Source organism: Salvelinus fontinalis, chromosome 36 (genome assembly GCF_029448725.1).
Source record: "Salvelinus fontinalis isolate EN_2023a chromosome 36, ASM2944872v1, whole genome shotgun sequence".
NCBI classification, from domain to species: domain Eukaryota; kingdom Metazoa; phylum Chordata; class Actinopteri; order Salmoniformes; family Salmonidae; genus Salvelinus; species Salvelinus fontinalis.
In genome coordinates, this window is record NC_074700.1 from 25,006,654 (window position 1) to 25,034,399 (window position 27,746).

A 27,746-nucleotide genomic window follows, 5' to 3' on the forward strand; every position below is an offset into this window, starting at 1 on the left:
GGGCTCTCTTTAAACATCTGGAGAGAAGTAGTGACCTATATACATGCTGAACTACAGTGCATTCTGAAAGGATTCAGATCCCATGACTTTCTCTACATTTTGTTACGTTACAGACTTATTCTGGAATTTATTACATTTATGGGGGGGGGGGAACTATCTACACAATACCCCATAATGATAAAGCAAAAAGAGTTTATTTAAAATGTAAAATATTGAAATATCACCTTTGATAAGACCCTTTACTCTGTACTTTGTTAAAGCACTTTTGGCAGCGATTACAGCCTTGAGGCTTCTTGGGTATGACGCTACAAGTTTGGCACACCTGTATTTGGGGAGTTTCTCCCATTCTTCTCTGCAGATCCTCTCAAGCTCTGTCAGGTTGGATGGGGAGCTTTGCTGTACAGCTCTTTTCAGGTCTCCAGAGATGTTCGATCGGGTTCAAGTCCGGGCTCTGGCTGGGCCACTCAAGAACATTCAGAGACTTGTCCCGAAACTACTCCTGCGTTGTCTTGGCTGTGTGCTCAGGGTCATTGTCCTGTAGGAAGGTGAACCTTCTCTCCAGTCTGAGGTCTTGAGCACTCTGGAGAAGGTTTTCATCAAGGATCTCTCTGTACTTTGCTCCGTTCATCTTTGCCTCGATCCTAACTAGTCTCCCAGTCCCTGCCACTGAAAAACATCCAAACAGCATGATGCTGCCACCACCATGCTTCACCGTAGGGATGGTGCCAGGTTTCCTTCATATGTGACACTTTGTATTCAGGCCAAAGAGTTCAATCTTGGTTTCATCAGACCAGAGAATCTTGTTTCTCAAGGTCTGAGAGTCTCCCTCAATTGCTCAGTTTGGCAGCCAGCTCTAGGAAGAGTCTTGGTGGTTCAAAACTGCTTAATTTAAGAATGATGGAGGCCACTGTGTTCTTGGGAACCTTCAATGCTGCAGACATTTTTTGGCACCTTTCCCCAGATCTTTGCCTCGACGCAATCCTGTCTCGGGGCTCTACGAACCATTCCTTCGACCTCATGGCTTGGTTTTTGCTCTGACATGCAATGTCAACTGTGGGACTTTATTTAGACTGGTGCATTCCTTAACAAATCATGTCCATTCAATTGAATTTACCACAGGTGGACTCCGATCAAGTTGTAGAAACATCTCAAGGATGATCAATGGAAACAGGATGCATCTGAGCTCAATTTCGAGTTTCATAGCAAAGGGTCTGATTACATATGTTAAGGTATTTCTGTAAATTGTTAATACATTTGCAAAAATTCCATTGCATTCCAACTGTTTTAGTTTTGTCATCATGGGGTATTGTGTGTAGATTGCTGAGGATTTTTGAAATATATTTAATACATTTTAGAATGTAACGTAACAAAATGTGGAAAAAGTCAAGGGGTCTGAAATACATTCCGAAGGCACTGTATATGCTGAACTATGTACAGTGTATTTGGAAAGTATTCAGACCCCTTGACTTATTCCACATTTTGTTACGTTACAGCCTTCATTTAATACATTTTAGAATTAAAAAAAATTCTCATCAATCTATGCACTACTCCATAATGACAGCGAAAATGGGTAATAGAACTTTTTGCAAATGTATTAAAAATAAGATGCCTTATTTGCATAGGTATTCAGACTCTTTGCTGTGAAATTTGAAATTGAGCTAAGATGCATCCTGTTTCCATTGACCATCCTTGATGTTTCTACAACTTGATTGGATTCCATTTGTGGTAAAGACCAAGAAGTCCAAGAACCTGTGGAGACCAAGAACCTGACGGTCACTTTGAGAGAGCTCCAGAGTTCCTCTTTGGAGATGGTTGTTCTTCTGGAAGGTTCTCCCAATGGTAGAGTGGCCAGACGGAAGCCACTCTTCAGTAAAAGGCACATAACAGCCCGCTTGGAGTTTTCCAAAAGTCACCTAAAGAACTCTTGGACCATGAGAAACAAGATTCTCTGGTCTGATGAAACCAAGATTGAACTCTTTGGCCTGAATGCCAAGTGTCACGTCTGGAGGAAACCTGCCACCATCCCTACGGTGAAGCATGGTGGCAGCGGCATCATGCTGTGGGGATGTTTTTATCAGCAGGGACTGGGAGACTAGTCAGGGTTGAGGCAAAGATGAACAGAGCAAAGTACTGAAAGACCGTTGAAAACCTGTTCCAGTGTGCTCAGGACCTCAGACTGGGGTCAAGGTTCAACTTCCAACAGGACAACAACCCGAAGCACACAGCCAAGACAACGTAGGAGTGGCTTCAGGACAAGTCTCTGAATGTCCTTGAGTGGCCCAGTCAGAGCCTGAACTTGAACCCGATCGATCGTCTCTGGAGAGACCTGAAAATAGCTGTGCGGCAACACTCCCCATCCAACCTGACAGAGGTTTAGAGGATCTGCAGAGAATGAGAGAGAATCACCAAATACAGGTGTGCCAATCTTGTAGCGTCATACCCAAGACTCGAGGCTGTAATAGCTACCAGGTGCTTCAACAAAGTACTGAGTAAAGGGTCTGAATACTTATGTAAATGTTATATTTCAATATTGTTTAAAAATAAATAATACATTTGCAATAAAAAAAATGGCCTGGTTTTGCTTTGTCATTATTGTGTGTAGATTGATGATGAAAAAAGAAATGACTACATTTTAAAATAAGGGTGTCCCGTAACAAAATGCGGAAAAGGTCAAGGGGTCTCAATGCTTTCCCAATGCACTGGTGAATTATATACAGGGCTTTCGGAAAGTATATATGGTGAACTAATATATATGGTGAACTATATGTCGCGTCTGTCTCGTGCCAGAAGAAAACAACATATGGTGAATAATGGGTCATGGAAAGGCGTCTGTTGTCCTTCTCTAATCTTCAACTCCTCCCTCTTTTTATCTTCTCCAACTTTTCTAGAAAATCGACGCCCAGGCGATCGAGGAGTTCTACGGTCTAACGTCGGACATTTCCAAGAACTCTGAGTCCGGTTACATCCTGTTCTACCAGTCCCGGGACTGAACCAGCCAATGCGATTTGGACTCAGCATAGGGAGGGGCTTGGGCTGCCACAGGCCCCGCCCATCCCACCATCCGTTATAAATATTCAGGCTTTACAGCAGAGCTTTGCACTGTGGAGCGCCAGGAGGATGGATGGAGGATCTTCAGCAGACAGGAGCCAACGATGGCCGAGCAACCCATCAGTGTGACAGGATATGACTTCATTGGAGAAGAAGATCAGCGATCAGGGATCGTTATGCTTCGTCATAGTCATCATCATCCTAGTCAAGATCGTCCTGATGGTCTCTCTCTCTATGGTTTGACGGTAGATTAGAAAATATGTTGGCTTGGCTAGCTCGCCGCTTACATAGAGTGTTGTCATTACTGGTGTCCTTGTCATACATAGTGCCACTGCGGTGGTGTTAAACAGCAGTTTGGTAGGATGAAAAGTAGATCTGCCATCTCCAGAATGTTCTCCTTTGTCGTTGTTGGTTTGGAGAGTGGGGTGGAGAGAAGAGTTTGGTCCCTTTTTGCAGCTCAGCAGGCCAGATCTGGCTGTGTTTAAATTATGGTTTGGATGCCAAAAGCTGCACGTATATCTGTTTTTAAAGGGACACGTGTGCTCTCTATTCCCCCCCCCCCCACACTCTCCCTCTGGCAACAACAGCAAACTATACCACACACACTACAAAACGCCTGCCAACCATGTGTGTATGTTGTATGTCTCCTAATCAAACAAGTTCCTCATTGGTGTCAATGGCAGTGTTTCAAATGGCAACCTATTTATTTATCTAGTGCACTCCAAACTTAGTGCACTAGATATGGAGTAGGTCCTCATTTAGCTCCTCCACTTCCTGTCACCTGATCTCAACCTTCCAATCAGAGCCTGATGTAGACAGATGTTTATTTTCTTCTTTGAACGCACAAGTTAACCAAACATAGCTGTTGTTTGGTAATGTTAAATATGTGTTACACTGCCAGTTGGAGTAACTAACTTCACTCTTTATAGGCTACGTCCCAATATCTATACTAGCACACTGCTAAGTATGCATGCCCAATATATTCTAAGTAGTATGCTAGTGCAGATTTTGGAACAGAACCGATTTCTCTCAACAGAGAGCAAACTGGAATATGGCCCACTATTCATAAAGCTTCTCAGAGTAGGAGTGCTAATCGAGTATTGGTTTGGCCATGTAGATCATAACCAATCAGATTCTTATGGACAGAGACCTGATCCTAGATCAGAGGTTTTATGAATACATAGCTCTGACATGGGAGGTGTTTTATATATTATATTAGCTAGGACTAGAGTGGGTCCTGTGTTAAGTTGAATGTACAGTAAGGAACTGGCTGCTCATTGGTTGGCCCGTACACAGGGCCTGGGGTTTTCACCTATCCTGACCAGTACTAGTTATACCTGCATCCCAAATGACACCCTATTCCCTACGTAGTGCACTATTTTGTTTAAACTTTGGCTCGTAGGGTCTCATAGGCGCATTTGGAGTGTGGTAGAGTTAAACTCATTAACTTAGGCCTATTGTAGACCTATCTACCTAGTAAACACTAGTACACTCCTCTAGCCTATAGGCTACTTTCTACCTAGTAAACACTAGTACACTCCTCTAGCCTATAGGCTACTATCTACCTAGTAAACACTAGTACACTCTAGCCTATAGGCTACTTTCTACTTAGTAAACACTAGTACACTCCTCTAGCCTATAGGCTACTATCTACCTAGTAAACACTAGTACACTCTAGCCTATAGGCTACTATCTACCTAGTAAACACGAGTACACTCCTCTAGCCTAAAGGCTACTATCTACCTAGTAAACACTAGTACACTCCTCTAGCCTATAGGCTACTATCTACCTAGTAAACACGAGTACACTCTAGCATATATGGTTCACTCTGAGTCACAAAGGACACCCTATTTCTCATGTGTGTGTGTGTTCAACAGTAGTTTGACCCTTTTCTTTCTCTATAGGTTATTGCTGACAGTGCGATTGACACACACACACACACACACACACACACACAGCCAACACACTTGGGTTGATTTTTGTGTTTGGAGTAAGCGACCCGCGAACACACACACACACAGAGAGCAGGACACAGTACAGAAAAACAGCTTTCCGTAGTGTGTATTCCAGCTTAGCTTAGAGGGACATGAAATGCAGCCTGATGGTCCGTAAATACTGTTTAGCTCGAGCAGCTTCATATGTTACCAACACACTACACTGGTCTGTAATGAATCCTGTTTTACTTCCTGGTTCTGTCTCAGTAGTCTAAAGGGGAATCTTCATCTCTCCATCTGCAGGGATGTAGAAACACTGGGTAGGGGACAGCAACATTTTATGCCTTTCCAGGTATTTGCTTTCACCAGTCCAGTCCTTTCACATCAATGCAGATGAAGGAGAGGACACCTCGTTAGACTATTGTGACTCAGCCCCTCCATGTATGAGAGGAGTTCAAAGGTCATTTTAGCTGTTGGGTCTTTTAAGGTTCAGGTTGAAGTTGACCCCCAGACACAGATCTAGGATCTGTGGGATCTACCTTTACCATTATTCCTCAACTTGACCGTTTAGGTTGGAAACCTCTAAAACAGACCACAGATCAGTCTGTAAAGGCGTTTTTCAGCCGTTCTGTTTCTTTAAATGTGCTGACACACCTATGCCCTATATAGGGCACTGATTTTGACCAGAGCCCTGTGCACCAGATTGGGAATATGGGGACGCACCCAGACCACCGCACCTCCATCAAATGGATGAGATGGAGAGGGATGTTAAACAAGGATGGGGAACAACCTATATTAAAACTAGGGTCTGTTGTTTTTATTTAAGTATAATTATTTACGAATGTTATGTTGACTTTTTCCTAGATGTGTCTTTAAAAAAAAAATATATATATATATGATGTATATTTGACTAATTTAGTCCTGCCATTCTTGTGTAGGCATCTGAGATGAATATGGTTTGGAATTATTTGGGGGTAATATTTCAGAGATGTTCCGTTCCAAATGGCACCCTATTCCCTATTTAGTGCACTACTTTTGACCATGTTTTCCCATAGGGCTCTGGTCAGAAGTAGTTCAATATATAGGGAATAAGGTGCTGTTTGGAACACATATTTACCATGCGTAAATATAAGATATTATTGGGGTATAATTATTTGCTTGAGAAAGAGGTCCATGTGTTAACGTGATCGGTAATGTTACATTTGGGTCTAGTGTTTTTCTTGACCTCGTGACCTAACCAGGAAAAACTCTGGACCCTACTAATAGCTTCTAACTAATATCTAGGGCCCAAGTTTAGGAAAAACTCCCTGGTCCTAGAAATATTACCTGGCCAATATGAAAGCACTCCCTCGCCAAACTAAATACATTTTTTATAAATAATCAATGATTCAAAGCCAATATGCTCTGTTTGTAGAATCTTCTTCTTTTGAATGACTTTGCAGGGTTATTTTTATCTTTCTAACCAAACTATATTAAAACGAGTGGGGCCAATTCCATTTCAAATGCCAGTCAACTAAACTTGACATGGGAGACACGTCGATGGATGTCCACTTCACTTATTTAAGTAGCCATGGATGTAAATGGGATTGAACCTGATTCTGCTGTAGAAAGTGATTTTAAGTTGAAGTGGACGTTGAGGGAGCGAGCAGGGTGCATTGTGGTACAGACTGGTCTCGGCCCAGATGCAGTGAAGCTTGATATGGTCAAATAAAAGGTGTCCGATAAATAAACTACTGGTGTTCGATGGGGAGGAAGAAAAACGAATCGAACTGCGGTGTCATTTTTCCCTCCTCAGTCTGTCTCTGAGTGCTAGTTCTGTCACATTGTACATTTTATAAGTACTGTTGAACATGTACAGCTTTTTCACTGGTAGAAACGGGATGTTCTCTCGTGTTGCTGCTGTGTCTACTGATTCCCATCATTGTTCTACAGTCATGTATTTTCCAGAACTACACGACAATCCCCCCCCCCAAAAATGACTACAGAAATTTCCCAAACGTTACACATTAGGAATGCACTTGAATGATAACCAGGCGTCTTCTTGCTTCACGAAGCTGGGAATCATCAACCCACTTTCGTCTTTTGAGATCTGTTTTACCCCCTGAAGATATTTCCCCCCATTTGTATTCAATAAAGAATGACGAAGCAACAATTGTACATTTTAATTTGGATCAGGAATATAATAATTGTAAGATACAACTGTCAAAAAATTTGACAAACGTCAAGGTTTAGCTACACCTTGAGGGACTCTCGCTTGTTAAAGTATAGAATAGTATTGTGAAGGATCTAAATATCCATTTAGCAAGTACCTCATGGAACAAGTATTGTGTTTTTAATTTCAATGCAACTTAAAAGGATAAGAACACTAATACACATGCATACAAAATAAAAAGTGACAAAATACTGCATTTACATGGTAAGGACAAGGTTATCATAAAGTAGAAGTTGCTATAACAGGTGTGTCTCTTGTAGCCTGTACACGACGTTCTCTCTCAATCTTCAGGTAAGGTTGAAGTCGGAAGTTTACATACACTTAGGTTGGAGTCATTAAAACTCGTTTTTCAACCACTCCACAAATGTTTTAACAAACTGTAGTTTTGGCAAGTTAGTTAGGACATCTACTTTGTACATGACACAAGTAATTTTTCCAACAATTGTTTACAGACAGATTATTTCACTTATAATTCACTGTGTCACAATTCCAGTGGGTCAGAAGTTTACATACACTAAGTTGACTGTGCCTTTAAACAGCTTGGAAAATTCCAGAAAATAATGTCATGTCTTTAGAAGGTTCTGATAGGCTAATTTACATCATTTGAGTCAATTGGAGGTGTACCTGTGGATGCATTTCGAGGCCTACCTTCAAACTCAGTGCCTCTTTGCTTGACATCATCGGAAAATCAAAAGATATCAGCCAAGACAACAGAATTTTTTTTTTGACCTCCACAAGTCTGGTTCATCATTGGGAGCAATTTCCAAACGCCTGAAGGTACCACGTTCATCTGTACGCAAGTATAAACACCATGGGACCAAGCAGCCGTCATACCGCTCAGGAAGGAGGAAGGAGATGTGTTCTGTCTCCTAGTACAAAAGTATCTATATCCACAGTAAGACGAGTCCTATATCGACATAACCCGAAAGGCCGCTCAGCAAGGAAGAAGCCACTGCTCCAAAACCACCATAAAAAAAGCCAGACTAGGGTTTGCAACTGCACATGTGGACAAAGATCGTACTTTTTGGAGAAATTTCCTCTGGTCTGATGAAACAAACAGAACTGTTTGGTCATAATTACCATTGTTATGTTTGGAGGAAAAAGGGGGAGGCTTTCAAGCCGAAGAACACCATCCCAACTGTGAAGCACGGGGGTGGTAGCATCATGTTGTGGGGGTGCTTTGCTGCAGGAGGGACTGGTGCACTTCACAAAATAGATGGCTTCATGAGGAAGGAAAATTATGTGGATATATTGAAGCAACATCTCAAGACATCAGTCAGGAAGTTAAAGCTTGGTCACGAATGGGTCTTCCAAATGGACAAGGACCCCAAGCATACTTCCAAAGTTGTGGCAAAATGGCTTAAGGACAACAAAGTCAAGGTATTGGAGTGGCCATCACAAAGCCCTTACCACAATCCTATAGAAAATTTGTGGGCAGAACTGAAAAAGCTTGTGCGAGCAAGGAGGCCTACAAACCTGGCTCAGTTACACCAGCTCTGTCAGGAGGAATGGGCCACAATTCACCAAATGTATTGTGGGAAGCTTGTGGAAGGCTACCCAAAAAGTTTGACTCAAGTTAATCAATTTAAAGGCAATGCTACCAAATTCTAATTGAGTATATGTAAACTTCTGACCCACTGGGAATGTAATTAAAGAAATAAAAGCTGAAATAAATGATTCTCTCTACTATTATTCTGACATTTCACATTCTTAAAATAAAGTGGTGTTCCTAACTGACCTAAAACAGGGAATTTTTACTTGGATTAAATGTCAGGAATTGTGAAAACTTAGTTTAAATGTATTTGGCTAAGGTGTATGTAAACTTCCGACTTCAACTGCAGGTCTGTACACAGCATTCTCTCTCCATCTTCAGGTTGGTCTGTACACAGCATTATCTCTCCATCTTCAGGTGGGTCTGTACACAGCATTATCTCTCCATCTTCAGGTAGGTCTGTACACAGCATTCTCTCTCCATCTTCAGGTAGGTCTGTACACAGCATTATCTCTCCATCTTCAGGTGGGTCTGTACACAGCATTCTCTCTCCATCTTTAGGTAGGTCTGTACAGTACACAGCATTCTCAGAATCTTTAGGTATGTCTTTAAAAAAAAAAAGTTTTTATTTAACCTTTATTTAACTAATGTCTTTACTTGTAGAACATATCTACGGCCATATTGTCCCTGGTAGTTAATTCAAATAGTCCTATGAAGTGTGGTAACAGTTCCAGTCCACAGCAGCCAGCCCGAGCTCTTCACGAGGTGTGGTAAAGGTTGCCCTCTTGTGGAATAGAAAGAAGAGGCCCCAATTTCTTGTTTCATGCATCAGAAGCTGAAGCAAAGAAGTTTTATACACTTTTCGGTACATCTTACAGAACCGCCCCGCCCCCACCCCACATCATTGTAACCAATGTTTCAAACTTAATTAATGTGCCTAGTAAAAAGCTGTACTGTGATAAGGGATAGTGTACCATAACATAGTCTCCAGCCGCATCACACGGAGTCCAAAGAAGATATAGGAACAATAGTAAAAAAGAAATATATATAAAACTCCTCGGTAATGTTAGTCCCAAGCAGTGTTAGTATAAAACAGTGTGTTTAGTATGTTGGGTTGTGCTTGTCTGACACGTATATATACCCTCTCTCTCATGGTCAGGTGACCGGCTACCACTGGAGGCCCCCATAGAGTCCATGGTCCAACCACCTTCCATCAGCCTGGAAACTGGCTACTCCAACGATTTCTAGTCCCAATCCGCCCCTGGAATGCGCTCACCCTCCACCGCACCCCCCAGTGTCCTGTCCTATCATACCATGGTCTCCGACCCCGAGCTCTTCCCTGTGAAGAAGTCCCAGAAATAACTGGAATTACTAGGAGGTGGCTTCTCCCTCTCTTCCTGGGGTGTCTGCCTCACCCAGACACTGTTAGCCACCTGTTTCTCTCTCTCCTCCTGGGGTGTCTGCCTCACCCAGACACTGTTATCCCCTTGTCCTCCCAGGCTGGAGCATGAGGCAGCCCCCAGGGTGAAGCTCAGATCTTCCCCCAGCGGAGCCCTCTGTTCCTGGGCATGGTAGCTGTCCTCTGGGTGGACTCTGGAGCTGCTAGAGGACTGGGCCAGACTCAGGAGGTTGTGGTTGGAGTGGAACTGCCTCATCTGGCCGATGGACTTGGACAGGATCACGTTGGAGCCTATGGAGGGAAAGATGTGTTGTTATTCTAGATATTGTCATTTAGAAGGGTGTTTATTACAATGTTTTCTAGAATGTTACTTTTGTTACACTGTTATTTAGAATGTTGTTACTTTATTACAATGTTATTTAGAATGTTGTTACTTTATTACAATGTTATTTAGAATGTTGTTACTTTATTACAATGTTATTTAGAATGTTGTTACTTTATTACAATGTTATTTAGAATGTTGTTACTTTATTACAATGTTATTTAGAATGTTGTTACTTTATTACAATGTTATTTAGAATGTTGTTACTTTATTACAATGTTATTTAGAATGTTGTTACTTTATTACAATGCTATTTAGAATGTTGTTACTTTTATTACAATGTTATTTAGAATGTTGTTACTTTATTACAATGTTATTTAGAATGTTGTTACTTTTATTACAATGTTATTTAGAATGTTCTTACTTTATTACAATGTTATTTAGAATGTTGTTACTTTATTACAATGTTATTTAGAATGTTGTTACTTTTATTACAATGTTATTTAGAATGTTGTTACTTTATTACAATGTTATTTAGAATGTTGTTACTTTATTACAATGTTATTTAGAATGTTGTTACTTTTATTACAATGTTATTTAGAATGTTGTTACTTTATTACAATGTTATTTAGAATGTTACTTTTATTACAATGTAATTTAGAATGTTGTTACTTTATTACAATGTTATTTAGAATGTTGTTACTTTATTGCAATGTTATTTAGAATGTTGTTACTTTATTACAATATTATTTAGAATGTTGTTACTTTATTACAATATTATTTAGAATGTTGTTACTTTATTACAATGTTATTTAGAATGTTGTTACTACAGTGTTGTCTAGAATTTGTTGTTACAATGTTATTTAGAATATTGTTAATGTTATTTAGAATGTTGCTACTTTGTTGTTAATGTTATTTAGAATGTTGCTACTTTGTTGTTACAATGTTATTTAGAATGTTGTTAATGTTATTTAGAATATTGTTAATGTTATTTAGAATGTTGCTACTTTGTTGTTAATGTTATTTAGAATGTTTTTACAATGTTATTTAGAATGTTGTTACTTTTTATTTAGAATGTTGTTACTTTGCTATTACAGTGTTATCTACAATGTTTGTTTGTTTTTACAATGTTATTTAGAATGTTGCTACTTTTTATTTAGAATGTTGTTACTTTGCTATTACAGTGTTATCTACAATGTTTGTTTGTTTTTACAATGTTTTTTAGAATGTTGTTACTTTTTATTTAGAATGTTGTTACTTTGCTATTACAGTGTTATCTACAATGTTTGTTTGTTTTTACAATGTTATTTAGAATGTTGCTACTTTGTTGTTAATGTTATTTAGAATGTTTTTACAATGTTATTTAGAATGTTGTTACTTTTTATTTAGAATGTTGTTACTTTGCTATTACAGTGTTATCTACAATGTTTGTTTGTTTTTACAATGTTATTTTGAATGGTGTTTGTTATTACAATCTTATCAATCGGTACGGTGTGTATTGTTGTTATTATTATGTTAACCCTAACTAGCTTCCTGTCCACACCCCGGCTCAACCATAACCCGTATACTACTACTAACTCTAGCTTAACAAAAGGCCCATCTCAATAAGTGGTCCAGATAAATTGTGTGGGGGGGGCTTTCCTATTTTGTTCTCTATTGCTCCTCTGTTACTCAATCAAGAGGGAGGGCAAAGACATCACAGATTCCCATCAGACCTACTCCTTGAGGTTTGCAGTTGTGTTTAAAAAAATACTATTTTGCTCAAAACCAATTGTTTACGCTTAACTACGTGTACTTTACTGTATTTATGGGGTTTTGTTTTTCAACAGGAAAAGTTCAAAAATAGCTGGAGTGTGTCTTTAAGCCTAGCAATAACCATAGCAACAGAATGAATAAGGGTGTAGCAACAGAGGTGTCCCCTCTATGACCCGGGACTTACGTTTCTTGTTGTTGTGGTGTCGTAGCGCCTCCAGGTTAAAGAACACCTCACTGGTCAGGCTGCCGTCCCCGGGCCCGTCAGGGTTGAAGAGGGGAGAGGGGGGCTCCAGGGGGGACAAGTTGAAGAATGGCGAGGGGTTCTCCAGGGGTGACAGGCTACCACTGAATGCCCCCACAGAGTCCAGAGACACCCCCGTGTCCCGCCGACCCCCTGTAGAATCTACTGTCCCCACCTCCAGGTGACTGTCACCATGGAAGGGAGGGAGGAGAGGGAAGAGAGGGAGGAGAGGGGGAGGGAGAAGGAAGAGAGGGAGGAGAGGGACGGAGGAGAGAGTAATTTATTATTGACGTTGCAGGAAGTCTTGCAGCGCTGGTGATAAAGGCAGACATATAAACACACAACACTGGGATTCAGAGACACCTGAAGAGCTGATCCAGGACCAGTTTTGCCTTTTAGATCATAATAAATAAGAATAAACAGGGGAAACCTGATCCGTGCTCCTACTATGGGCCCTGAAATGAAACATACCTGAGTTTCCTGCGGAGAAGATAGTCGATGATGTCAGGATCTGTCTGAATGAGACTCATCAGCACCTCTTGTTGGAGCTCTGCTGACACCTGGGGAGAAGAGGACAGGAGATTTACACACACACACACACACACACACACACACACACACACACACACACACACACACACACACACACACACACACACACACACGGTACCGTGAACAGTCGCCTGTAGTTCTGTATAAGTTGCAGGGTGACGTTGATGATGGCAGTGCTGTCCTCGATGCCCATGGCGTGAGGAGTCATCTCCCTGTCCCCTCCGCTCCCCTCCCCCTGCAACAGGTTGGGACCAAAGATCACCGCCAGGTTTGTTGCTGTCATCTTGTTGCCTAGGAACTGCAGAGAGGGGGGAGAGAGAGAGTGAGAGGGGGGGTTAGGGGGATAGACCACATATTAGGTCTACCTACTGTGTAGGCTAGGCTAGTTACAGTACAAGCTACAGAGAGAGAGAGAGAGAGACCGCGAGAGACATAGAGAGAAAAAAAGAGAGATAAGAGGTTTCACTTTTAACCCAAAATCCACACACACACACTCTAGACACTAACCACGTGGTCCTGTGGTCCTGTGGTGTCCTGTGGTCCTGTGGTGTCCTGTGGTCCTGTGGTGTCATGTGGTCCTGTGGTGTCATGTGCGTGGCTCTGTACGGTGTGTAACAGGGTGAGGAGGCGGAGCAGGGTATCACAGTTACAGGCCGGTAACAGGTAGAGGAGCAGCTGGAGGTACAGGAACTGGTCTGTTCCTTGCAGAACTACAGGACAGATGAGGGGAGACCGAGATGGGTTAGATACCTACAGAGAGGACAGTGATGGGTTAGATACCCACAGAGAGGACAGTGATGGGTTAGATACCCACAGAGAAGACAGTGATGGGTTAGATACCCACAGAGAGGACAGTGATGGGTTGGATACCCACAGAGAAGACAGTGATGGGTTAGATACCCACAGAGAAGACAGTGATGGGTTAGATACCCACAGAGAAGACAGTGATGGGTTAGATACCCACAGAGAAGACAGTGATGGGTTAGATACCCACAGAGAAGACAGTGATGGGTTAGATACCCACAGAGAGGACAGTGATGGGTTAGATACCCACAGAGAAGGCAGTGATGGGTTAGATACCCACAGAGAAGACAGTGATGGGTTGGATACCCACAGAGAGGACAGTGATGGGTTAGATACCCACAGAGAAGACAGTGATGGGTTAGATACCCACAGAGAAGACAGTGATGGGTTAGATAACCACAGAGAGGACAGTGATGGGTTAGATACCCACAGAGAAGACAGTGATGGGTTAGATACCCACAGAGAAGACAGTGATGGGTTAGATACCCACAGAGAAGACAGTGATGGGTTAGATACCCACAGAGAGGACAGTGATGGGTTAGATACCCACAGAGAAGACAGTGATGGGTTAGATACCCACAGAGAGGACAGTGATGGGTTAGATACCCACAGAGAAGACAGTGATGGGTTAGATACCCACAGAGAAGACAGTGATGGGTTAGATACCCACAGAGAGGACAGTGATGGGTTAGATACCCACAGAGAAGACAGTGATGGGTTAGATACCCACAGAGAAGACAGTGATGGGTTAGATACCCACAGAGAAGACAGTGATGGGTTAGATACCCACAGAGAAGACAGAGATGGGTGTGTGGGTTAGGGTGTAGGGTGTGTGGGTTAGGGGGTAGGGTGTGTGGGTTAGGGGGTAGCGTGTGTGGGTTAGGGGTAGGGTATGTGTGTGTGGGTTAGGGGTAGGGTGTGTGTGGGTTAGGGGGTAGGGTTTGTGTGTGTGGGTTAGGGGTAGGGTGTGTGTGGGTTAGGGGGTAGGGTGTGTGTGTGTGGGTTAGGGGTAGGGTGTGTGTGGGTTAGTGGGTAGGGTGTGTGTGTGTGGGTTAGGGGTAGGGTGTGTGTGTGTGGGTTAGGGGGTAGGGTGTGTGTGTGGGTTAGGGGTAGGGTGTGTGTGGGTTAGGGGGTAGGGTGTGTGGGTTAGGGGGTAGGGTATGTATGGGTTAGGGGGTAGGGTATGTATGGGTTAGGGGGTAGGGTGTATGGGTTAGGGGGTAGGGTGTGTGTTGGTTAGGGGATAGGGTGTGTGTGTGTTGGTTAGGGGATAGGGTGTGTGTGTGTTGGTTAGGGGATAGGGTGTGTGTGGCGTACGGTTGGCGTGGAGGAAAGCAGAGTAGAGCTCTCTAGGCAGTAGAGGGTCAGGCATGTCTCTGAGGAACTCCTTCAGCAGAGCTGCTACATCATGGACACTGTGCTCCTCTTCCAGACACACATCTGTCCCCATGTCAAAGTCCTCACGCAGCTGCAGGGGGAAACACACACACAAATCACTACCAGACATACACATTAACAAGATGACATGCACCGGCCACATACACAGTAAATAAAAGGTCAGTTTCACATGTGATGATGCTTTGAAAACAGAAAATGACAGGGGTTAACGGCCCAGGGTACACAGAAGAGGAGAAATACACCTGTCACAACATCAACACAACGTCATCACACCCAGTATGTATAAATCACTACAGTACATAAACACACCCAGTAGGTATAAATCACTACAGTACATCATTACACCCAGTAGGTATAAATCACTACAGTACATCAACACACCCAGTAGGTATAAATCACTACAGTACATCATTACACCCAGTAGGTATAAATCACTACAGTACATCATTACACCCAGTAGGTATAAATCACTACAGTACATAAACACACCCAGTAGGTATAAATCACTACAGTACATAAACACACCCAGTAGGTATAAATCACTACAGTACATAAACACACCCAGTAGGTATAAATCACTACAGTACATAAACACACCCAGTAGGTATAAATCACTACAGTACATAAACACACCCAGTAGGTATAAATCACTACAGTACATCATTACACCCAGTAGGTATAAATCACTACAGTACATCATTACACCCAGTAGGTATAAATCACTACAGTACATCATTACACCCAGTAGGTATAAATCACTACAGTGCTAACATGTAATGTGGAGAATTTATTATTTTTTATTGCCTCACCTGCCGAACTCTCTTTATGGAGCTGCCAACACGGAAAATCCCCACAGTTTGTAGCCCTGAGAACACAGTTGACATTTTAAAAAGCAACATTTTTAACAGTTAATTGTAACGGTCTTGAGACGACAGACACTGGGAGACTGGAAGCAAGTACAGGATGATAATTTAATAGTAAATAGACATGAAACAAAGCAAAAACTTCTTAACTGACTTGCCTAGTTAAATAAAGGTAAAATAAATATACAGGGTGTTACGGTACTGAGTCAATGTGGAGGCTATATACAGTGGGTACTGGTACAGAGTCAGTGTGGAGGCTATATAAAGGGGGTACTGGTACAGAGTCAGTGTGGAGGCTATATACAGGGGGTACTGGTACAGAGTCAATGTGGAGGCTATATACAGGGGGTACTGGTACAGAGTCAATGTGGAGGCTATATACAGGGGGTACTGGTACCGAGTCAGTGTGGAGGCTATATACAGGGGGTACTGGTACAGAGTCAATGTGGAGGCTATATACAGGGGGTACTGGTACCGAGTCAATGTGGAGGCTATATACAGGGGGTACTGGTACCGAGTCAATGTGGAGGCTATATACAGGGGGTACTGGTACAGAGTCAATGTGGAGGCTATATACAGGGGGTACTGGTACCGAGTCAATGTGCGGGGGTACAGGTTAGTCGAGGTAATTGAGATCATTTGTACATGTAGGTAGGGGTAAAGTGGCTATGCATAGATAATAAACAGCGTGTAGCAGCAGTGTAAAAACAAAGGGGGTGGGGGGGTCAATGCAAATAATCTGGGTAGCCATTTGATGAATTGTTCAGTCTTATGGACTGGGGGTAGAAGCTGTTAAAAACTTCTTATGGCTGCAGGGGCAGTATTGAGTAGCTTGGATGAAAGGTGCCCATTTCAAACGGCCTGCTCCTTAGTCATAGTTCCTAATATTTGCATATTATTAGAAATTGGATAGAAAACACTCCAAAGTTTCTAAAACTGTTTTGAATTATTTCTCTGAGATTAACAGAACTCATATTGGCAGGCAAAATCCTGAGTTGAAATCAAAACCGGAAGTCAGAAATCTGAGATTGTCTGTATTCAACAGACTCTCTAAAGAAGTCCAAATGACGTAGGACTGGGGTTGCACTGCCTAGGGGTTCCACTAGATGTCAGCAATCAATAGAAATTCTAATGAGATTTCTATGGTGTTGTGGGAGAGAATGAGAGCAGAATCAGTCAGGTGTCCATCAAGCAGCCACTCGCGTAACAAGCCACATCCTCATGCAAGCCACTGCCGTTCCATGGCTCACGAAGAGAACAAATAATACTCCGGTTGGAACTTTATTGAAGCTATATGTTAAAAACATCCTAATGATGGATTCAGTACTTAGTTTGAAATGTTTCTTCGACCGTTAATATCACATTTTGAAGTTTTTGTCCGATATGAAGCTGACCAGAATTAGCGTTTGGATATGTTTACCAAACGCGCTAACAATTGGACATAAATAACTGATTTTTTCGAACAAAACAAACATTTATTGTGGACCTGGAGTTTCTGCTGTGCTTTCTGATCGAAACCAACAAAGGTAATGAAATATTTATAATATATTTTGTTGTTTATAGTGACGCTATCTTTGCAGCTGTGACATGCTAATTTGAGCGCCGTCTCAGATTATAGCGTGCAGTTATTTTTCCTTCAAGTTTTTTAAAAATCTGACAGCGGTTGCATTAAGGAGAGGTATATCTATAATTCAATGTGTATAACTTGTATTATCATCTATATTTATGATGAGTATTCATGTTGAAACGATGGGCTATGCAAAGTCACTTGATGTTTTTGCATTTAGTGATTCTTGTAGCCTCAATGTAAACTCAGATTTTTTTATATAAATATGAATTGAATCAAACAAAACACACATGTATTGTGTAATATGAAGTCCTATGAGTGTCATCTGATGAAAATAATCGAAGGTTAGTGATTCATTTTATCTCTATTCTGGTTTTTGTGATGCTATCATTAGCTGAGAAAAATGGCTATGATTATTTTTAGTTTTGTGGTGACCTAACATAATCGTTTGTAGTGCTTTCGCTGAAAAGCCTATTTGTATTCGGACACTTTGGTGGGATTAACAACAAGATTACCTTTAAAATGATATAAGACGCATGTATGTTTGAGGAACTTTAATTTATTTATGGTTTTTGAATTTGGCGCCCTGCACTTGGACTGGCTGTTGTCATATTGATCCCGATATAGGGCTTGCAGCCATAAGAAGTTTTTAAGGAGCCTTTTGGACCTAGACTTGGTGCTCCTGTTCCACTTGCCATGTGGTAGCAGAGAGAACAGTCTATGACTTGGGTGAGTGGAGTTTTGAGAATGTTTTGGGCCTTCTTCTGACACCGCCTAGTATATAGGTCCTGGATGGCAGGAAGCTTGGCCCCAATGATGTACTGGGCCGTACGCACTACCCCCTGTAGCGCCTTACGGTCGGGTGCCGAGAAATTGCCATAACAGGCGGTGATGCAATGATGGTGCAGCTCGATGGTGCAGCTCGATGGTGCAGCTGTCGAACTTTTGAGGATCTGGAGACCCATGCCAAATCATTTCAGTCTCCTGAGGGGGATTAGGCTTTGTCGTGCCCTCTTCACGACTGTCTTGGTGCGTTTGGACCATGATAGTTGGTGATGTTGACAAGACCTTTCTTGACTTCATCTGGAAAAATAAGTCTCACAAACTGAAGAAGTCAGTCATATCAAATAAAAACAATCTGAAGGTTTGGAAGTGTAGGATTTTGTTGACATAAATAACACTTTCAAGATCATTCGGTTGAAGAGATATTTGGTCAAATACAGATTCAATATGGTTTTTCATTCCAAACAATGTGTTTAATAAGTTGGGAGGTCTTACATTTTTACTGAAATGTAATTATATTTCTGAAAGATTACCCGCTAAATTGGCTAGCTTTCACCAACAATCTTTAACGTCCTGGAAAATATGTTTCCTGCACAATTTTGTGGAATAATTCAGACATAACTGTATGGGAAAGTAATTGTTCAGCTGGCATGAAAGGAATATTGACTTTGTTCTTAATGTGTTCCACAACAGGGGTATTCTTTTGTATGAATAATTTATAACATTGAATGAGTTTCCAATACCTTTTCCGAGAGTTTATTTCTGTGATCAAAGCCATTCCCAGTGGTCTAACTACATTATGAAAACTCATCTTAGCGTCGGTGATGATCACAGAGCTTATCTAGAACTCAGCTTGGAAGGCGTGGTCTGACTGGAGAAATCTTGCTGTAGCAAATACATAAGTCAAATTTTACATTCACGGAACCAATTTACACCTCGAGGTAAACCATTTTGGAATATGTTTCTTCCTGAAAAATAGCTTGGTTGATGTCTTACAAATACTGTATACCAAACAAATTTACGGAAGTGCCCTTTAAGATTCTACATAAGAGACAGTCTATCCATGTAATTCTATGTTGTCCAAAGGTTTTGCTATGGATGATATCTGTGTTTTCTGTGACAAAGAAAAATCTTACGCTCTTGTTCTGTGAACGTAAATCTGTGATAGATTTTTATCGGAAAACCTTTTCAGAGCACATATTTATCTTTTTGAACACTACCCATGTTTTTTGACATGAAGGATTTAATATGTTACTATTGCAATTATAAGAAGACCATTGAAATGACTGTGAATTGTTTTATTCTTGTTGCCAACTACTTTTTACACAAACAAAAATTCCAGAATTCTATACCAAAATTACAAATATTTGTGATTTACTTGAATCATGTGGTTAAGACTTTGTCCATAGTTAATAACAAAAATAATAACATCTTCTTGAATCTTTGAGATTTTTTCCTAAGTGAATTCATCTGCACTTTGTTTAAATTTAGTTTTTTTTGTATTTATTTAAAGTATTTTCTTGTTTTTACCTGTGTTTTGTTTTGTGTTAGACATGTTTGATGTAGTGATGTAAATGGTTGATCGCTGATAATTTGTATAATGAATATTTGTGCATGATAGAAAAAATAAATTAAATAAACATAAAATGTCCAACAAAAAAACAAACACACTTAAACACACTCACCATGTCTCTCTATGTGACAGCAGCAGCGTTCCACCACGCGGGGGACCTGTTTATAGATGGGGTTGAGGCTGAGCTTGGTCTGGGTCCGCTCCCCGGCTCCGGGTGCAGTCTTCTTCAGCTCCAGCTCTGCAGGGTGGGACAGCTGCAGCGCCTCCAACAGGCGGGACTGACTCTCTACAAGATCTGAGATGCAGTCCACTGATAGGCCACCCTGTAAAAGGGGAAGATGGGAAGAGAGACAAAAAAAGAGAGAGAAAGAGAGAGAGAGAGAGATGGAGAGAGACAGAGAGGGGGAGAAAAAGAGAGTTTTAGCATTTCAAGTTAGATTATAGATTATAAGGGAGAGGGAATAGAGGGTATGAGAATGGATAGAGCAGGAGAGGAAAGAAATAAGATAGGGAGACAAGAGAGTGAGTGAGCAGAGAGGAGGGAGATGAGACGTAGGAAGAGAGACAGGAGGGAGGAAGAGAGAAAGGAGGGTAGAAGAGAGGAACATTTTAAGATAGTTTATGGATATAAAGTAATGAGAGAAAGTGAAGGAGGGAAACCAGCGAGTTAACAAAGGAACGTAGAGACACATGGATCTATATAGTGCAAACTAATGCGCGGCATGTCTTCGGCACCGCAGTCCTGGAGGAAGTGCACAGCCACGAACGTACGCAGTTTAGAGGAAACGTTGACATGACTAATTTATTAGTTCCTTTTGTTTTCTTTTTTTCTTGCCAATCCATCTTTCCCAGGAATATTTTTATTTTGTATAGGCTTCCTTCTTCCTTCTTTTCACTCTGTCATTTAGGTTAGTATTGTGGAGTAGCTATAATGTTATTGATCCATACTTGTTTTTCTCCTATCACAGCCATTAAACTCTGTAACTGTTATAATGTCACCATAGTGAAATCCCTGAGTGGTTTCCTTCCTCTCCGGCAGCTGAGTTAGGAAGGAAGCCTATACCTTTGTAGTGACTGGGTGTATTGATACACCATCCAAAGTGTAATTAATAACTTCAAGTAATTATATATATTTTTTATCCATCTACCAACAGGTGACCTTCTTTTTGAGACATTGGAAACCTCTCTGGTCTTTGTGGTTGAATCTGTGTTTAAAATGCACTCCTCGATTGAGGGACCTTACAGATAATTGTATATTATAATAATATAATTTATTTCAGATAATACAATTTATGTAATTGGGGTACAGAGATGAGGTAGTCATACAAAAATCATATTAAACACTAGTCCATGCTATTTGTATGTGACTTGTTAAGCACATTTTTACTCCTAAACTTATTTAGGTTTGCCATAACAAAGGGGTTAAATACTAATTGAATCAAGACATTTGAGCTTTTAATTTTTGAATTAATCAGAAGAAAAATGCGGAATACATAGTTCCACTTTGACATTATAGGGTGTCGTGTGTAGGCAGTGACATAAACATTTAAATGGAACAAAACAACATGTGGAATACATAGTTCCACTTTGACATTATAGGGTGTCGTGTGTAGGCAGTGACATAAACATTTAAATGGAACAAAACAACATGTGGAATACATAGTTCCACTTTGACATTATAGGGTGTCGTGTGTAGGCAGTGACATAATCCTTTAAATGGAACAAAACAACATGTGGAATACATAGTTCCACTTTGACATTATAGGGTGTCGTGTGTAGGCAGTGACATAATCCTTTAAATGGAACAAAACAACATGTGGAATACATAGTTCCACTTTGACATTATAGGGTGTCGTGTGTAGGCAGTGACATAATCCTTTAAATGGAACAAAACAACATGTGGAAAACTTCAAGGGACGTGAATATTTTCTGAAGGCACTGTATATTAATAACACGGTCATGTTTTGAAAATCGTAGTTGACACATGTTTGACAGCTCTTTCAAAAGCCCAGAAGAGGTCAACATATTACAGTCCAAACGTTCTCTGTGTCTGTGTGTGTGTGTGTGTGTGTGTGTGTGTGTGTGTGTGTGTGTGTCTGAATGTGTGTGTGTGTCTGAATGTGTCTGAATGTGTCTGTGTGTCTGTGTGTCTGTGTGTCTGTCTGTCTGTCTGTCTGTCTGTCTGTCTGTCTGTCTGTCTGTCTGTCTGTCTGTGTGCGCATGTGTGTGTTCACGTGTGCACGACACGTGCCTCTTTGTCTGCTCTCTCCCACTCACCCGTCTCTGCACTCTAGCCGTGTTATCCAGGAACCTGGGTGACAGTGGGTTGCTGTGCAGCTCCAGTGCTGACGAGGATGAGGAAGATGAAGCCGTAGATCCACTGAAGGGTGGTGAAGCCGTGCTGCAGAGGGGTTTGTTCCCGTCGCTAAGCTGGCGTTTTTCAGCCCGGAACATCAGGACGCTGGCCTCCAGATCCAGACAGTCTCTTCTGCTCTCCTTCAGAGCAAATCAAATCAAACTTTCACACTCAAATCAAATCAATTGCAACACACTTTACAGTAAAACAAAGTAAAGTGGTAGTGTGATAATTTGACAATTACCCTTTTTATTCTCACCCAGTGTCAGATAAACTCATGGATATAATTTTTGTCTCTGCGTCCAGTATGAAGGAAGTTGAAGGTAGCTACGCGAGCCAGTATGCTAGCTGTTCCAGTAGACTTCCAGTCATTGAGCTAACATTAGCTAGCATTGGCTCGTGAAACTACCTTCAACTTCCTTCATACTGGACTCTGGGTAAGTAGAAAAAGGGCTATCCCTTTAAAACGTTGTTCTTCTGTCTTTTCTAGCGGGAGTATTATTATATATTTTTTGGGATACTTAGTTGTTCACCTGGATCTACACCCACTGCTGAGTTTTTACTGCATTTTTTCACACTTTACAGTAAAATAATCTAACGTAGAAAACAACCAACCTTCAGAGCATCCTGGCGCTGCTTGTACGCCCGGTCGTTGGCTATCGCCTGGGAGAGGGATATACCAAACGCCTTGGCGGCTGTCTCTGTGGTAGAGATGACGGGAGGGATAGAGGGGAGGAGGGGAAAGAGGGAGAGAGAGAGAGAGGGATGGAGAAAGAGAGAGGAAGGGAGGGATAGAGGGAAGGGAAAAATAGGTATGATGGAGGAAAAGAGAGAGGGATAGATTGGGAAGGAGAGAGAGAGAGAGAGAGAGGGAGAAACAATCTTACATTAGGGATACTTATTTTTAACAAGTTGTAATTCCCTTCCTCCCTGAGACTATCAACATTCCTCTCCTTCCCTCCACCCATTCTAATCCCATCTCATCTCCACTACTCACAAACAGGAAGGTGTTTCATCTTTTATCTTCCCCTGTGTTTTTGAGGGTTAAATAGCCATACATACAACAGCAACATTTCTATGGTGGGAACCATGTATTCTACCCATGGGGATTGGGGCCCAGTAATGCCCTATGTCAGCGGTCTCCCACAGGTTGATCGCCTACCAGTAGCTCGGCAACCTACCTGTGAGTAGCTTGCTAAACAATTCTGAAAGTACATGGAATTTTCACGTGTTTAACTGCTAACTGTCATAAACACATCTCACAGGTATCAGCCACTATTGGCTTAAAATGCCAAACCCTTACATAATATCTCCCAATTAATTTCCAGGAATATCTCCCCTGTCTGTCTGTGTGTAGCTAATTGATGTGATAACCATCTTGTGGGTTGACAGAAATACATTCCCCAAAAACCTAAATTAAATGTTAACTGCAAAGTAGGCTTACCTGGGAGAAGTACATCATGAGTAAGTATGCAGTGTCTTCAAAAAGTATTCAGACCCCTTGACTTTTTTCACATTTTGTTACGTTACAGTTTTATTCTAAAATTGATTAAATAAATACAAATCCTCAGCAATCTACACACAATACCCCATAATGACATCACAATACCCCATAATGACATCACAATACCCCATAATGACATCACAATACCCCATAATGACAAAGCAAAAACAGTTTTTTAGAAATGTTTAGAAATGTATTAAAATGACCTTATTTACTTAAGTATTCAGACCCTTTGCTATGAGACTCAAAATGTACCTGAGGTGCATCCTGTTTCCATTGATCATCTTTTGGAGTCCACCTGTGGTAAATTCAATTGATTGGACATGATGTGCAAAGGCACACACCTGTCTATATGAGGTCCCACAGTTGACAGTGCATATCAGAGCAAAACACCAGGCCATGAGGTCAAAGGAATTGTCCGTAGAGATCCGAGACAGGATTATGTTGAGACACAGATTTGGGGAAGGGTACCAAAAAATGTCTGCCGCATTGAAGGTCCTCAAGAACAAAGTGGCCTCCATCATTCTTAAATGGAAGAAGTTTGGAACCACCAATAATCTTCCTAGAGCTGGCCACCCAGCCAAACTGAGCAATCGGGGGAGAAGGGCCTTGGTCAGGAAGGTGACCAAGAACCCGATGGTCACTCTGACAGAGCTCTAGAGATCCTCTGTGGAGATGAGAGAACCTTCCATAAGTACATCCATCTCTGCAGTACTCCACCAATCAGTTTTTTTTGTTGGTAGAGTGGTCAGATGGAAGCCACTCCTCAGTAAAAGGCACAAAACAGCCCACTTGGAGTTTGCCAAAAGGCACCTCTAGATTCTCTGGTCTGATGAAACCAAGGTTGAACTCTTTGGCCTAAATGTCAAGCGTGACGTCTGGAGGTAACCTGGCTCCATCCCTATGGTGAAGCATGGTGGTGGCAGCATCATGCTGGGGGATGTTTTTCAGCTGCAGGGACTGGGAGACTAGTCAGGATGAAGGCAACGATGAACGGAGCAAAGTACAGTGAGATCCTGCTCCAGAGCACTCTGGACTTCAGACTGGGGCGAAGGTTCACCTTCCTACAGGACAACGACCCTAAGCACACAGCCAAGACAATGCAGAAGTGGCTTCTGGACAAGTCTCTGGATGTCCTTGAGTGGCTCAGCCAGAGGCCAGACCTGAACCCAATCTAACATCTCTGGAGAGACCTGAAAATAGCTGTGCAGCGATGCTCCCCATCCAACCTGACAGAGCTTGAGAGGATCTGCAGAGAAGAATGGGAGAAACTCCCCAAATACAGGTGTGCAAAGCTTGTAGCATCATACCCAATAAGACTCGAGGCTGTAATCGCTGCCAAAGGTGCTTCAACAAAGTACTGAGTAAAGGGTCTGAATACTTATGTAAACGTGATATTTCAGTTTTTCTTTTTTATATAAATTAAGCAAAAATTCTAAAGACCTGTTTTTGCAATATCATTATAGCATATTGTGTGTAGATTGATGAAGTCAAGGGGTCTGAATACTTTCCGAAGGCACTGTATCATTTGTATCTATTAGTTGTTATTTACCAACTTTGCTGTGAAAGGATCAGCAGCCATTAGATGGCACATTCCTCACTAGCTAGATGCACAATTAAAGGGCCAGATGCACAATTAAAGGGCTAGATGCACAATTAAAGGGCCAGATACACAATTAAAGGGCTAGATGCACAATTAAAGGGCCAGATGCACAATTAAAGGGCCAGATGCACAATTAAAGGGACAGATGCACAATTAAAGGGACAGATGCACAATTAAAGGGACAGATGCACAATTAAAGGGCCAGATGCACAATTAAAGGGCCAGATGCACAATTAAAGGGCCAGATGCACAATTAAAGAGCTAGATGCACAATTAAAGGGCCAGATGAACAATTAAAGGGCTAGATGCACAATTAAAGGGCCAGATGCACAATTAAAGGGCCAGATGCACAATTAAAGAGCTAGATGCACAATTAAAGGGCCAGATGAACAATTAAAGGGCCAGATGAACAATTAAAGGGCTAGATGCACAATTAAAGGGCCAGATGCACAATTAAAGGGACAGATGCACAATTAAAGGGACAGATGCACAATTAAAGAGCTAGATGCACAATTAAAGAGCTAGATGCACAATTAAAGGGCCAGATGCACAATTAAAGGGCTCGATGCACAATTAAAGGGCCAGATGCACAATTAAAGGGCCAGATGCACAATTAAAGAGCTAGATGCACAATTAAAGGGCTAGATGTACAATTAAAGGGACTGTCACGTTCCTGACCTATTTATGTTAGTTGTTATGTGTGTTAGTTGGTCAGGACGTGAGGTTGGGTGGGCATTCTATGTTTTCTGTTTCTATGTTGGTTTTGGTTTGCCTGGTATGGCTCTTGATTAGAGGCAGGTGGTTTGCGTTTTCCTCTAATCAAGAGTCATATTTAGGTAGGGCATTCTCACTGTTTGTTTGTGGGTGATTGTCTCCTGTGTCAGTATGTATGTTCGTACCACACTGGACTGTAGCGTTTGTTTGTTTCGTTTCGTTTCGATGTCGTCTGTTTCCTGTACGTAAGTTTATGTTTAGTTATGTAAGTTTATGTTCAGGTTTCGTCAACGTCGTTTTCTTGTTTTGTAGTTTGAAAGTGTTTTGTTTCGTTTCGTGTGGCCATCGTATTTTTAATAAAGATGGCTTATTTCCCAACTGCTGCGTTTTGGTCTGAAGATCCTTCTCTCCTCACCTCGTCCGAGGATGAGGAGAGCGTCAGTCGTTACAGAATCACCCACCACGCTAAGACCAAGCGGCAAGGGAAAACTAAACGGAGTAAGGGACAGGAGAGAAAGGAGCAATGGACATGGGATGATGTATTGGACGGAAAGGGTTGCTACACTTGGGAGGAGATCCTGGCTGGTAGGGATCGCCTCCCATGGGAACAGGTGGAGGCACTGAGGAGAGCAGAGGCTACCGGGGAGAGGAACCGGAGCTATGAGGGAACGCGTCTGGCACGGAAGCCGAAAAAGCCCGTAAGTAATTCCCAAAAATTTCCATGGGGGGGGGGCTAAGAGGTAGTGGGCCAAGGGCAGGTAGGAGACCTGCGCCCACTTCCCAGGCTTACCGTGGAGAGCGGGAGTACGGGCAGGCGCCGTGTTACGCAGTAGAGCGCACGGTGTCTCCTGTACGAGTGCATAGCCCAGTGCGGGTTATTCCACCTCCCCGCACTGGTAGGGCTAGATTGGGTATTGAGCCAGGTGTCATGAGGCCGGCTCAACGCGTCTGGTCTCCAGTGCGTCTCCTCGGGCCGGCATACATGGCACCGGCCTTACGCATGGTTTCTCCGGTTCGCCTACATAGGCCGGTGCGGGTTATTCCACCTCCCCGCACTGGTCGGGCAACCGGGAGCATTCAACCAGGTAAGGTTGGGCAGGCTCAATGCTCAAGAGTGCCAGTACGCCTCCACGGTCCGGTATTTCCGGCACCACCTCCCCGCCCCAGCCTAGTACCTACAGTGTCTACACTACGCACTAGGCTACCAGTGCGTATCCTGAGCCCTGTTCCTCCTCCACGCACTCTCCCTGTAGTGCGTGTATCTAGCCCGGTGCCTCCAGTTCCGGCCCCACGCACTAAGCTACCAGTGCGTCTCCAGAGCCCTGTACAAACTGTATCTTCTCCCCCTACTAATCCTGATGTGCTTGTCCTCAGCCCGGCGTCACCAGTGCCGGTACCACGCATCAGTTATAGAGTGGGCTTTGAGAATACAGTGTGCCCTGTCCCTGCTCCCCGCACTAGTAGGAAGGTGCTTGTCATTAGCACGGTGCCTCCAGTTCCGGCACCACGCACCAGGTCTACAGTGCACCGTATCCGGCCAGAACCATCCGTCTCCCCAGCGCCATCTGAGCCATCCGTCTCCCCAGCGCCATCTGAGCCATCCGTCTCCCCAGCGCCATCTGAGCC

At 42.3% G+C, this 27,746-nt stretch overlaps 2 protein-coding genes and 1 long non-coding RNA gene across 5 annotated transcripts in view; 2 read left to right on the plus strand and 1 right to left on the minus strand.

The window, feature by feature from the left end:
* Nucleotides 1–7,134, plus strand: part of LOC129835510 (ubiquitin carboxyl-terminal hydrolase 12-like) — a 25,512-nt gene extending 18,378 nt beyond the window's left edge. Inside the window, exon 10 of the mRNA XM_055901169.1 lies at nt 2,889–7,134. Within this exon, the coding sequence (XP_055757144.1) occupies nt 2,889–2,990 (102 nt within the window). The 3' untranslated portion in view covers nt 2,991–7,134. The remainder of the gene's footprint in view (nt 1–2,888) is intronic.
* Nucleotides 7,130–27,746, minus strand: part of LOC129835509 (rho GTPase-activating protein 6-like) — a 129,810-nt gene continuing 109,193 nt past the window's right edge. For all 3 annotated transcript variants that reach the window (XM_055901165.1, XM_055901166.1, XM_055901167.1), the window contains 10 exons: nt 22,915–23,000; nt 22,221–22,439; nt 20,056–20,266; nt 15,967–16,022; nt 15,077–15,227; nt 13,463–13,665; nt 13,074–13,253; nt 12,875–12,963; nt 12,347–12,588; nt 7,130–10,376 (listed from right to left, as the gene is read on the minus strand). In XM_055901165.1, the coding sequence (XP_055757140.1) occupies nt 9,994–10,376; nt 12,347–12,588; nt 12,875–12,963; nt 13,074–13,253; nt 13,463–13,665; nt 15,077–15,227; nt 15,967–16,022; nt 20,056–20,266; nt 22,221–22,439; nt 22,915–23,000 (1,820 nt within the window). In that variant the 3' untranslated portion in view covers nt 7,130–9,993. The remainder of the gene's footprint in view (nt 10,377–12,346; nt 12,589–12,874; nt 12,964–13,073; nt 13,254–13,462; nt 13,666–15,076; nt 15,228–15,966; nt 16,023–20,055; nt 20,267–22,220; nt 22,440–22,914; nt 23,001–27,746) is intronic.
* The window catches only part of LOC129835512 (uncharacterized), a 55,817-nt gene continuing 45,251 nt past the window's right edge, over nt 17,181–27,746 (plus strand). Inside the window, exon 1 of the long non-coding RNA XR_008756426.1 lies at nt 17,181–17,546. This is a non-coding gene — a long non-coding RNA (uncharacterized LOC129835512). The remainder of the gene's footprint in view (nt 17,547–27,746) is intronic.